This window comes from Phragmites australis, chromosome 13 (genome assembly GCF_958298935.1).
Source record: "Phragmites australis chromosome 13, lpPhrAust1.1, whole genome shotgun sequence".
Taxonomy (NCBI): Eukaryota; Viridiplantae; Streptophyta; class Magnoliopsida; order Poales; family Poaceae; genus Phragmites; species Phragmites australis.
In genome coordinates this window covers 15,011,532-15,025,118 of record NC_084933.1, presented here as the reverse complement: position 1 = coordinate 15,025,118, position 13,587 = coordinate 15,011,532, and the positions used below count along the sequence as shown (strand labels likewise).

The following is a 13,587-nucleotide window of genomic DNA, read 5'->3' as shown; positions in this document are numbered from 1 at the left end:
ACCAAAGAATCTGACCTCAAAGAGGTGATCGCCGACGGTCTCACGAAGCCTCTGCTTGAGGTCACCTGCCTCCTCGGAGGCTGCCAAAAACTATTCGATATGACCGATCACGGTATCCCTAGGAGTTAGGCGGACATGAACGCCGGTAGTCCGGAGCAGCGAATCAAAGTGGGTGAACTCCTGACTAAGGCAATCATAGAAGTATGCCCACCGTTGGTCATTCTCCCTCGACGTCCGCTCCAAGTCCCTTTGCACCGCGAGCTGTTCCTCCTGACAAACTGGTTGGAAATAAGTCGCACATAGAAGTCAGCTTGTCGGGTATTACTTGGCTAGCCTAAGACTGCACGCGACTTAATTTGTGGAAAGATTGGTGCACCTCAAAGATCACTTTGAAGGATCTCTCGCTCAACCGCAAACCCAATGTCGCACTCGGCCACCGCCTCTTGACTGCGCTGGTCGTGGATGTCATCAATGGTGGTGGTCGGGGGCTCAGAGCGAGCATGTGATTAGGTTATTTTGGGTACTCTACGACCACGACAGTGACATAAGGCCATAAAAAAATAAAGAAGATCGATCAGGTATCACACAAACTTAAATTGTAGGTTGGTGTTTACTCTTCCTTGGTCTCCACCTGGAAGAGAGACTCTATAAACTCTAGTGGCCCTTGTCACTCCACCTCCAACTCCGCCTTGGCTTTAGGGCCAACGATCACGACCCCCTCCCGGGCGATCTCAAGGTTGAAGTCAGGATCGCGGAAGCGGTAGCACTAGAGAACATACCCTGCCACAGTCTTAGCCGCCTTCGCCACATCCTCTGATGTCCTCGTCACCAGGATGTCCAGGAGCTGGTTGAACTTCTCCGCTAGGACGTTGATGGAGTAGGCCTAGCCCTACGCGGACTCTTCCCTCGGCTCGCTGGTTTCTAGCCTGACGCTCCTGAAGGGCCCCCATATCACCATAAAGGCAGTCTAAAGAAAGCTACAAGTCATCCGCTCATCCTCCATCAGCTTGGAATGTTAAGCGATGAGCGCAGCCCTCTCCTCTTAAAATGAGGTTTTTTCCTGTTGAAGTGTTGTATTCTCCCACTGAAGCGCTCGCCTTGCCTCCTTTTCCTCGGCCATCAGCCTCTCTAACTTGACGCATCTCGATCTGCCACCTCCTTCTCAGCGATCAGCTGGCTAATGGAGGCAGGGAGGCTGGCGACCAGGTCAGAGACTGGAGCAGCCCCCCCCCCCCCCTTGATAGGCTCTTCATGCGGTGTCGAGACCACAGTTGGCTTAGGGGCTGGAATGCCTAGCTGAGGCACCAGAAAAGGAGTTCCTACTGGAGTCGTTGATGGGGTGGAGGACCTGCAACGACATCAAGTTGCGGAGTCAGGAAAAGAACTCGAAATGTATACACCTAACGGGGAATTTACCATGTGGTCAAAGGATCCTACACTTTGAAGGTCGCGCGTTCGGGGTGAAGCTTAAGGGCATATGGCTTTACCCATCTCTTGTTGTCTTTAGCTTTTGTTTTCACTGCGTAGTTTCTTTTATTGGTTAGAAGTTGAGCATGTTTTAGTCTCCTCCTAGCTCTCTTTTGTTGTAAACTGTATTAACTTGGTACATGCTTAAGAACTTGTAATATAATATTAGTTACTCGCTCTTTCTTAAGCTTTGTTATGATGTTCCATGTTGGAAAGGCATGTGTTTTGATCTTAAGCACAAAACACGTGCCGAGACTACCGAAGCGGTATTATGATTAATTGTGAAGTCGTGATTAAGAAAATGATCGACTTAATGATTAATTACAATACTGTTTGGATGTTTCCTCACAACACATGGTTTTATAAAGGGATAAAACCAGACGTAAACCACATATGCCAGGATCAAGTTTCATACATACAGCGACTTCATCAATGTATCACACACAGTGCCATTATTACAATGTTTAACTTGAACAAGATAGAAAGACCTCAAAGTATTTAACTAAACACACTAGCAAAACACAGCGAAGCTCTCATCTTCCACAAGCAATTGACCGGGGGTCCACTAGCCTTCATCTTCATCGACGTAGTAGACTGGTTCTCCTTCATTGTCTGAGCAGCATTTGATGCACATTTAGATGGAAATAGTAAGTGTGAGTACATGTTATACTCTGCAAGTGTGGAGAGTAAATGACATGCAAGCTTAAATAAAGGAACATAATGTAACATGTTAAATTTTGCATAAATGTCAACTATGCTATCGTAGAGTTATAAAAGCATCCTATTTAACTATGTGATTCATCACTACACTTCCATCTCCGAGAAACATCTCTACATGTTTCCCAACTACCTGAAAACCACTTCAGGTTCCCGAACCACCCGACTTGATATCCATCATAGGTAATAAAGAACCATCCAACCAAACCAACTAATCATGTGAGGATTCAAGTCTCTCATGACCATGTGCATGGCTAATATCAGATTTTACACTCTGCAGAGGTTGTCTAGCTTTCCCCACATGTCATTATTTCCTTGTTGCCGTGTCTACGAAACATGTAACACATGCCAGTGGTGTGTCACCCAAAAAATCACTACAAAGCCATTACAAAGTTTCATCCAGTATGTGCATGCCCACTAGGTTTCACCATCGTCAAAGTGGTTTTCACGCCACTCAAAAGCCCCCTTTTGGACCTTGTAGCTCTAGCAAGATTTCACTCTTCCCTTCCACTACACATCCCAAACCACTAACCAAATGGTTCTGGCCTTAGCCGTCCCCACACATCCACTCTTACGGTTTGACACACACAAAATTGGATTCCACTAATTAATAGGCCAAGGCTATCCCATAACAGGTCTCATGGTTGGTACGATACTTCTTGGGTTGTCGCTCCACGAACCGGTCCTTACTTAGGTCACTTGAGCAATTACCAAACCAACAATATAACTATAACTGACATCACTAGCACTTCTTTGCTCAAGACATAAGGTTCCATGTTACTATACCATTACCAAAATTTTCAAACTCATAGTTGCATAGTTCATTGGTCATATTTAACTAACTACCCATCCATACCCTTGTGCAAAGCTAAGCATAACCTACCCAATATAACCACTACTGACAACTAGGTGATAAGAAAAATATGGAACATGGTACTTTAAGTAAATAGGATTCAGAATTAATGGCATGCATGTTTCAAATAGAGAACGCATTTGAAAAACTAGGATCAGAACATTCAAGGACACTTGCTGCTCAAACTCTTCAAACACTTGGTCCTGGAGGTTCTCGAACTGCTCCTTGTCTGCTCTTGGAACATACCGAAAAAGAACATAACAAAACTAACTAAGAACAATATACCAAATAATAGCTAACATCTATAAAAAAAAGGTACTAAAAGATAGTGCACGCTGCTACGAACACGAGAACACGAAAATCGTCTAAATCGGAGCTAGGACGAGAAAGTTATGCTAAAAGGAAGTTTAGGATTAAATCTGAAAAAGAAAATAACCTATTTTGGATAAAAACAAAGAAGATAGGGACCTTTTTGAAAAAATAGAGGAACCTATCTAAAAATAAATAAAAGTTTATGGGCTAAAATATAAAAAGATAGGGGCTTTTTGGTAAAAACATAGAAGTTTAAGGGCTTATTTGCAAGATTACCACTTTTCCTGAATTAAATAAATCGGAAAACTGACTGGATAAAAGGCTGGTGATGTGGTATTGACACGTAGGCATATTGGATGCTGTGGCCAGCTCATGTGGACGATGATGTGGCACTGGCGACTGACTGGATTAAGGTTGCAACGTGTCATCACATGATTGCCTTGGCGAAGGGGTATAAATAGATCTAATCTGGGCCATTCATTATGGATCTAACGGTGGAGGAGAGAGGTGCTATGCTTAGGGGTCCGACTGACGGTAGAGGGCTACAACACGGCGGCGGAAGAGGAACCATGACGGCGGACTCACCGAAATTGAGCTATGGCTCACCGACGGCAACAACAAGCGGAGAAAAAGAACCACGGGAGGATGGCGATGTCACCTAGGTGCTCGCCTGGCTCTGGGAGGCAACGAATCCGGCCGACGACGGAAGGGGCGGCGTTGGCTCATGGTGGCTCGGTGACAAGGGTGCTCCGACAGTGGAGAGGCGACGAGGAGTGGTGGAACCGAATCCCCGTAAACACTCGGTGCTTGAGGTGGCCTCGGTTGCGGCAAGGAGGCGACGAGAGCGACGGACGACGAAGCTCGGCCGAGCAACAACAATGGTGAGCAGCGGCTCGAGGTGGGGTGAAAACAGATGGAGAAGAGAGGGGGACCGGGCTTATATAGGCAGGGATGAGCGCGGGCGTTCGGATAAGGGCAAGGTTGTTAGGATACGAGCTCGAGAGAGGCGGCGGACAATGTCGGGTTCGGTGTGGACTCGGCAGAAACCCGAGCTCGAGTCAGAGACGATGACTGACGAGCAGGCCCCATGCGCCAAAGGGAGTGGGAGGCGGGTTCTGGCTGGGGCACCTCCCAGGAGAGGAGGGCGGCCACAGGCGCGTGCTCGCGGCGAGCTGGGTCTGGCCTTCGGCCAGCTTAGGTGAGAGGCGGGGTGAAGAAGGGAGGGGAGAATGGGCTTGACCTGGGAGAAAAAAAAATGGTTGGGCCACAAGGGAAAAAAAGAAAGAAAAAGGAAAAAGAAGTGAAAAGGAAAAAGGTTTCAGTCCAAAGGAGAAAAACTGATTTTTCTTTTAGGGAAACATCTTCAAACCTTTTCAAAATTCAAACGGTGCGCCTCGAGATTTCAAAAATTCATTTTCCATACAATAAGAACTCTAATGCATCTGTTACAGCATGAATGCAACAAAAAATATATCCTAGGGCAAAATTAAATTTATTTTAGAAATTAGATTTTGAACTTTCTATTTATTTTAAACCTTAATTAAATTCTAGCAAAATTTTAGGGAATTACAAAATAAAAGATCAGGGTGTTACAGAGTTGCAATGCCCCGTTCTGTAGTATTTAATGTCGTGGGATGGTTTGACGGGTGAGTGTGACGGTGTTCAATGATGGTACAGGGCATGTATGATGACCAAAGCAGAGATGGCATACCTATCCGATGTCATGATGGGCTAGGGTAGTTAGCATCATCAGAGATATGTCTGCCACAGAGTTTAGCACAATCCGTTTATTTGTGCATCTTTTTTCCTGATATATAAGGGGGTGAAGACTCGACTTGTAGAAGCAGGATATTCTATAATAAATTCACCCAATTCATAAGACAATACACATGATGTGAGGCTATTATCCCATAGGAGATCTAAAACAAATAAATCCTGGTGTTCCTAAACCCAATTTAATATACACATACAGAAAATATAGATAAACACGTTCGTCATCTGGTATACTAAGATCATTATCAAGAATTATTCCCCGACACACACCATAATTTGATGTTTCAAAGCGAACTTGAACTAGCCTCATCTAAATATTTAGATGTTGAGATGCCTGATCTCCAAACTCCCTTCTCGACTTGTTCTTATTGTGAATTACAGCATGTTTGGATTGCATCGTCGGATGATTAATATCTGGGGCCATCCGATCCAAAAACTGAGCCTAACGGTTTGTTTGGATTGAGTGACGGGACCATGCCATCGCGTTTCTTTGCCAATGGAGCAGTCCTGAGCCTCTAATAATTCTTTTACTATGGATGAGGGAAAGGAAAAAGAAAAGAGAAAATGAAAAGATAGGGAAGAAGGGGAGATGAAGAAGAACCAAAAGAGGAGAGATAGATGAGCCCTTCCTACCTATCTCCTCTGTATTCACCACTGATCACCACATTGTCCATTGTAAGCAACTCACTAGACGGATTGATCCGGTGAACCAAACACGCTGTACGTATCATATTCTCGGATTAATTTTCAAATTAAGATTTCGCTTAGATATTTCTTTCTCTAAGAAATGTTTGACGTTCCAGATTGGAAAAGCCTCTGGAGTAGATTAGCATCGGAGCATGATTGATATAGCAGAAAGAAAAGAAGGAAAAATTGACTCGCAATGCCAGCTTTTATTTTCGATATAAGTGTTTATTAGCCTCCACTTTTCAATGATAGGGCTGTTGTTATCAAAAGCAAAAAACTGGCAAAACCAATTGGGCTGCGAGCTGATTGAGAGAGAGAAGTAGCGGATTAATTAAGGTAAAGAGTATCATGACTCATGCGAGACAAGATTAGCTCGTCTTTTCAGAGCGCGTGATGGAGGATGAGTGGCAGCGACTGACTGATGGAAGATGCCACCTGCTTGCGCTGCCCTTTCTCTCTTTCCTTAATTAGGCAGCCAATAATTGTCCGGTCCGAATTCAAAAGCTTCAAGTGCTAGTAGTATAAAATTCTTCCGATGACGGTGAGCAGATATGGTCAAAATAGGTCGTTTGGCCGATCCAGTACGGATCTGGTTCGGCACGGCTCAAATGGTTTAGCTACTGTAATGGGTCATATCATGTCAGCTCGCATGCCTTTTCCTCGGTCCACGGCACGGTCCGTTAGTCACCGTGCCGTGTCAGGTCGGTTCGGGCACGATTTTGGTCCGGCGGCACGGTCGGCCCGGCGAGTACGGTGTCACGGGCGACCCGTCGGCACAGTTAGCCGAAAAAATAAAAATAGCTATAAAATTAAAAAATATATAGAAAATAGATAATAAATATAGATAATAAATAAAAAAAATAGCTACAAAATTAAAAATATATATAGAAAATAACCGGGTTCATGCATACAGGGCCGGGCTGTGCCGCGTCCTCGGCCCAGGCACGGCCCATGACCTCAAGCCGTACCGTGCCTGGGTCATGCCTACAGTATCATGCCTCGGGCCGGTCCAGTAGACACGACCCATTTAGGCATCTTTAACGGTGAGTGAAATGGTAGGCCCCAATTCCAAGGCTTTCTCCAGTGATGTTGGGTGTAACCGTGTGGGTTGTCAATTACTCAATTCCTATCCAGAGTTTAGGCCTCCTTTTGAATAGAGCCCTCTGGAACATAAGAATAAGGAAAATTTTCATATTATTCTGTCAAAGGTTGGTATATCCATCTAAGCAAATATTTATAAAAGGTGGGGATCCTTGACCTCCAACTACTTGTATTGTAGAGAGCTCGATGAATACAGAGTTTAGACAGGTTCATACCTCTTTTAGAGTTTAGATAGGTTCATACCTCTTTTAGAGTAATAGCTCATAGTCATGTTGTTGCTTTCGGTTTGTATAATCTTAGAAATCAAAAATTACAATAAGGTCAATGTGGCAGTCAACGGTGAGAGGATTGAGACTAAGCGAGAGGTTTAAGATCGGACAATCAGGAATATCAGGTGAAGTCATGGGTGATTTACATCGTACATATGGAGACTGGAGAGGTCAAGAAGCACCGAATAGTTGATGAAGATGGAGTGTTGACCAAGTTAAACTGAGTGAGATGTTGGTGCAAGTGACAAAGTGGCACGAAGAGCGAGAGAGACTTGCTGACGGTTAGGATTGCATGACGAGGTGACACGCGTTGACGTCGGAAGACTTGCTTAGGATATAAACAAGCGGCGAAAAGTCACGCTTTGAGAAGTGTGTAAAGTGGTTTTGCGGTTTGATCTCAAAATCGTGGCGCGCATGGAGGTGCATGTGGCACTAATGCGAAGATTGTGTTGAGGAGAAACTAAGTCATGAAGGCCACGATGGCGTTCGGGTGAAGAGAAATGTTTAGACAAAAATGTCATCGGTGGTAGCTAAGGTGTATTGGAGGAGAGGGCTATTTTGGGGAAATATCCCAATATGGCCTATAGATAGAGATGGTTGGTTGTGGAGGCCTCTTGAACTTTTGAAGAGTCTGGTAAATCAGTTTGGAGAGAGTACTAGAGATAGGAGGGGATGTGAAGAGAGAAAAGAGAGGAAGAGATGAGAGTTTGAGAGACAAATTTGTATTTGAAAACAAAAGACGGAGGGTGGTGATATCTGCCTTTTGGCTGTAATTTCTCTTGTATCAATGGAAGAATTTATTCTAAATCTCTTGTGCCTCTCTTTCTAGTTTATTTTTCTATTGGCTCTCTTGCAAGTTTTCATGTTTTTCTTGATTTTCGTGTTTTTGATGAGTTCTTTTGATGAGCAAGGATGCGGGAATTTATGGTATGATCTGAATGAAATCCCACGAGCTTATGTGGAGGATTTGAAGAAATGATCCAGTTTTGCCCGTTTTTGGTGTTTTTAGGGAGATTTCATTTTCCTTCACATATGAGGTTTTGGGGATCGATTTGTGGTGTTTCTGAGAGCTATGACATGTGTGAGCATTCTCAAAAGACTTGGTATCAAGATCTCTCACGAGTTCCTCAAAATCCACTTTTCTAAGTTTTGTTGTTTTTCTTTCCCCTTCTCCATGTTTTTGAAAAAGCTGCAAACTTCCTTGAGTTCTTATCTTGATTTCTGTTGGAAAGGCTCACTACAGTTAGATCTACCTTCCCACCAAGTTTTTTGAGATTTGGATTTCATTTGAATTGATTTGGAAGTTTTTGCGAAAAGTTTGAGGGTTGATTTTCATATTTCAGGCTTTGTTCAGTAGTCTGCTTGAAATTGTTTAGTAGCTATGTTCTTCAGTAGTTCTGAATTACTAGACGTGTTTCTAAGGGACCGACCGACTATGTAACTACCGAAAATAGCCATAGCATTATTGAATCTCATTTAGTATGTCTTAACTTTGTACTTAGTAGTTCACAAATATTCTTTTAGTAACTATTTTATCGGTTTTCAAATATTGACAGTCTGAGTCTTCGTTTGAGCAACTGTTGAGAGATCTATAGCAACATTGAATCTTAGTCCGTATGTCTGAACTTTTGTCTCAGTAGCTCGCAACCTTTCTTCAGTAGTACTCCTACTTTGGTCTATTCCTTTTGTGTTGCTTTTACATGGCTTTGTTATCTTTCTAACTTGATTCCTAGGGTTTGTAGTTCTGTTGTGAGTACGTGATCTTGATCGGTTAGAAGAGATGTGTTGGATGAAAATTAGGATAGCCCTTTTAAAAAATTGATGAGACCCTTATTCAACTTCTCTAATCGGCTTGTTGGTCTTCACAAAATTTGCGTTTGCTTATTCCATTATCTAGAAAAAGATTGTCACGGTGTGAAGCCAACAATCTCATGCTATGTTTGTTGCTCATAGCGATTTGCCGCCGTAGAGGAATGGATTTGCAGCATCCGACTTCTACATTTTTCTGAAGTGATATATGCAACTAAAAAGCACACGGTTTCCTCTGAGCGGGTACATTGGGTGACGTTGGTGCATGCCTAACCCATGCAATTGCAAGTCCTCTGTCCACTGCGATGATGCAACGCTCCATAAAGGCCTGCGGTTGGCAGGGGCGACAATTCCCTTGCAAACATCACATGTTTACAAAACGTATTACTACCATTTATCTTGGTTTAACTTCAGCTGACATGTATAGTACCTCTTTCAACCATAAATAAGTGTCATTTTAGATTACGTGCAATCAACCATTGTAAACTTTGATTACAAATTATTTTTTATTCAAATTATTTTTTATATGTTGAGTTTGGATATTTAAAAATGATATAAGTAGATTTATCTCGAAAAGTATTTTCATAATAGTATACTTTTGCTATGTTTTATAATTATATTATAACAAAAATTAGTAATCAAATTATGTCTTGAGGACCATATCAAAGTTTAAAACGACAATTATTGACCAAACGAGCTCAGACTAGCTTCAATCAGCTTGACTACTTTGGGCTTCTTCCATAGCTGGAAATGCTCACTTACAAGTTACACGTTGGGCCCATTTTTCACGGTTTTTCAACTCGACTATGAGAAGAACAAAAAAGGTCTATTGTTCATGGTTCTGAACCATTTACATAGAGCAATTTTAGTCAAGTTTACACAGAAGAGAGATGAGTTGCCATCCCTTTCTGGAGTCACTTCACTAATGCTCTATGTGCACATTCAGTTGAGCAGACAACCACAAGCGTCAAAACTGACTAGAATGAAACACATGACTCTGTACAAGAACTGAGTCCTGAATGTGACAAGGAAGAAGATAGATTCACACAACGGCTTTTGCAATTAAGCTTTAAAGGAAGAGGATCTCCAGCGACAAAATTGCATGCATGCCATTCTAAATGTGTCAAGTAAGTGACTGGGATCGTCCTTTCTACCTTCCAGTTTAACCAAAGAAAAATGGATATATGAAATCAGATGTCTATCACCTTTTCGTCCTTCTTTGATGATTTCTTTCGCTTCCTCTCGTTGGCAGGCTCCTTTCCCTTCAGTTCTTGAGAGAATGTCCGCAACAGGCCCATAAGATGCTCATTCCTATGAGCTGAGGTTATATGGCAGAAACCACAGTGAATAAATGTGTTGGGAGAACGAAAAAGAGAGTATCAATGGCAATTTTCTACATATCTTATCAACTAACTATTGAACATGTGTCGGAAAATATGTTGTGCAGGTAGTTCGAACAAGCTTAATTCAACATTATATATTCATGAGAAGCCAAATATTTTCCCTTTCTTTTGGAGTTAGCAAAACATGATATTTTCAAGTACCTGTGAGTATAACATCTTCCATCTTGATGGATTTACGGCCAGCATGCTGTGCAAACAACTCTACATCCTTAGCCAGCTGCTCTGCACATTGCAGGGAAGATGTTAACTGGAATACCCATACAGTTTCCTCAGGCAAAAATATAGCAACATCCAGAGCGGCAGAGCCTCTAACAGGAGTAAAGAAATGCAATTCACAATAGCAAGTAAATACCAATACTTCAGACTTGTAGCTTGCAAAATCCATTTTCTCATTGATTCAATCTGCTATGGTATCATTATGCACTCATTGTTTTGTGGCAAGCATAATATTTTCCTGGCAGAGGTATAAGCTGGAAGATTATGTGCTCAACTATTGCTTTCGAACTTGATATATGGCGTCACTTCATGATTGTGATTCTGAAGTTTGTGGACGGAATGTGGTGATCTTCAATGGAGCTTGATGTAACTGAGCTTGCTGCGTGTAAACAGTGAATTTTCAAGTGCCAATATGTAGAAATCACTGTGTACAAGGGTAAACAGGTGTGTCTCTTTCCAATTCATTTTTAGATAGTCATTTACCAGGCATCCTGAATGTTTATAGAAGTGTTCACAAATCATATGTAAAGATGATAAGCTTAATTTAATGAGTTTGGGAGTTTTGGGTCCATCTTGTAATCTCAGGAAGCTCATGCTGGGAAGTATTCCCCTTGAAATATACATCCACAGGATAGCAGGAAAGAAATAAACCCCAGGCAGTTTTAAGTACAGCGGCCAGGATATGTCAAAACACCATGGTCCATACCTATGTAAACAGTGGAAATACTGAAGTAAAAGTTCACCTCTCAACTTCAGTAACATATGTCAATTGTCAGTTAGAAATTTACTAGATTATGCACAGAAGTAGGTAACAATCTCAGTTTATGATCTTCCAGGTGGTCAGTGGCTTTCTTACATATGATATTATGATCTGATTATCCGTAATGGAGTGTGCGGACAAACTTTACACCATGGGGGCTTTAATAGTTTGCAACTTCTTGGCTGTTATATTACAACTCAATTGGGGACATGATAGCGAATATGGAAGCCTTCTTTTGGGACCTCTCTGTGATTGACAAATCCAACAATTGTCGCATTACAATCACGAAATTTGGGGTTGGAGATATAATGTTTCAGGCATTCAGAACTAATCATACATTAATTCGCTCCACCTCGAGTCTATCTTTCTGCACACTACATTTTGACAACAAGTTTCCACATTTTAACCATATTCTAGTATTCTACTACACGTATGGTAACCATCGGGAACAAAGTAACCAAACTCTACTCCATTAGTACATTTGTCTTTTTCTAGACCAGTCTTCAATATATTTTAAGTACTAGTTCAGTACTTCTCTCCACCAAACACTTCATTTTCTACACAAACCAGTGTTACTCGAGCAGATATCTTTGCAACCTAAGCAACACGACGATGCTTACGCAAGGCAAAAACGCACACCACCGAGCGATTCAGAATAAAACAAACAATGGGCACAGACACGTACAGAAGCAAATACGGTAGGGTTTTGAGGGGAGGGGGGGGGGGGGTGGGGGACCTGCGCTCTTGAAGGCTAAATCGGCGACGCAGGCGACGACGGGGTCGGCGACCTCCATCCCGGCCTTCCTGCCTGCGAAAACCACACGTAGATTTCCCAAATTTCAACCGCGATTCCAAGAACAAGAAGCGGCCACGGGTAACTGGAAAGCGGCCGCGAGAGGAGGAACGGCGGGGAGAATGGTACTACCTTCGGAGGTGGCGATCTTGATGACGGCGAGGCGGAGGCGGTCGCGGAGGAGGTCAGCCTCCGCCGCCTCGGCCTCGTACCGCTCGGCCTCGCCGTCGCTGTCGCCGGCGAGGGCGGCCGCAGCGTCATCGACGAGAGTCTCCATGGCCGCAGTGGTGGAGTCCATGATTGGGAGCCACGAGCGTTTCTCTTGGTATCCGTTGGGCTGGGCTGTTACCTGCTCTCGTCGTCGTGTTTAAAAGCTGTTTATAGTTTTTTTTGGGAGAAATTGTTAGTATATGATCTTATGACATCTTCAATTGAAATTTTAAAAATCTAGCCTCTATAATATTACTATAGTATCTCATAATACTATTACAGTATTCATTATTTTTTTCATCTTCAATAGCTATTTTATTTTCTACCTTCCATTACTCTCCTTCTTCCCTCGGGCCCGTACGCATACTCTAGCTACAGTGTTGCGGCATCCTGTTGGCCGGCATCCTGTTTTTGGCCATAAATTTGACAATCCCCATTTTCATCCCGCATACTGTAGCAGTGAAAAAACAGATTTGAAATAGCTGTTGGAGAGGAATACGGGAGCCATAATCGGCAAAAGTACTCAACACAATGTTTTACGGATGGTTTGCCGACTCCGTTAGAGTTGACCTTAATTTTTAAATTCTTAGTATATAGTTTTTTTTAAAAACTACTATTAGCTACGTTTAACTTTTAATTTATTTTATCAAAAAATAGAAAGTTATCATAAACTCAGTCTCTTTAACACAATTTATGATTTTTGAAAAGCAAAAGTTACTGATAAGCTGTATCAAACAGAGCTCTGTTAGGAGCAAAGTGGTAGGAATGACGATAGGTTTAAAATAAATAAAAATGTTGCGTTCTATTATTTTTAAATTCAAAATATTACTAAAATATTCATGCAAAATTCTGAAAAAATATATGGTGTTGAGAAAATATGATTTGTACCATAAGAAAAAAAGATAAATTTCATTATATAGGTAATTTTTAGTTTAATTTTTTTTAGTTAGATTGTAGCTTCCTCTACATCATACATTTTTAGTAATTTTTAAGACTATTTTAATAGTATTTTGAATTTTGATAGTAATAGAACATAATATTTTTTTATTTTTAAACATTTTATCCGTTGAGAGGGTGAAGAGTTAATTTTTTTAATATAATCGCTCGTCTTCCAACATACGATAATAATTTAGATGTGTGATTTTTTAAAATAAAAATCTATTATTATAATTTTTTATATAAGAAATATAAAAATATCTCGTACTGGCCGGTGACGG

At 41.8% G+C, this 13,587-nt stretch overlaps 1 protein-coding gene across 1 annotated transcript; it reads right to left on the bottom strand.

The window, feature by feature from the left end:
• Window positions 1–1,897: 1,897 nt before the first annotated feature.
• On the bottom strand, window positions 1,898–12,499 carry LOC133889833 (protein MHF1 homolog). Its single transcript, XM_062330312.1, has 5 exons — window positions 12,293–12,499; window positions 12,104–12,175; window positions 10,533–10,613; window positions 10,194–10,306; window positions 1,898–2,079 (listed from the first exon to the last, which is right to left on the bottom strand). Exons 1-5 carry the CDS (start codon window positions 12,456–12,458, stop codon window positions 1,966–1,968), a joined length of 546 nt encoding a protein of 181 aa, XP_062186296.1. The 5' UTR covers window positions 12,459–12,499; the 3' UTR covers window positions 1,898–1,965.
• Between the last annotated feature and the right edge of the window lie 1,088 nt (window positions 12,500–13,587).

Coding starts and splice junctions, on each gene's coding strand:
- LOC133889833 (XM_062330312.1), bottom strand. CDS start 12,458: ATGGACTCCACCACTGCGGCCATGGAGACTCTCGTCGATGACGCTGCG. Junction 10,614..12,103: donor TTTAGCCTTCAAGAGCGCAG/GTCCCCCACCCC, acceptor TGCAATGTGCAG/AGCAGCTGGCTAAGGATGTA. Junction 2,080..10,193: donor CATCAAAGAAGGACGAAAAG/GTGATAGACATC, acceptor AATGCTGCTCAG/ACAATGAAGGAGAACCAGTC.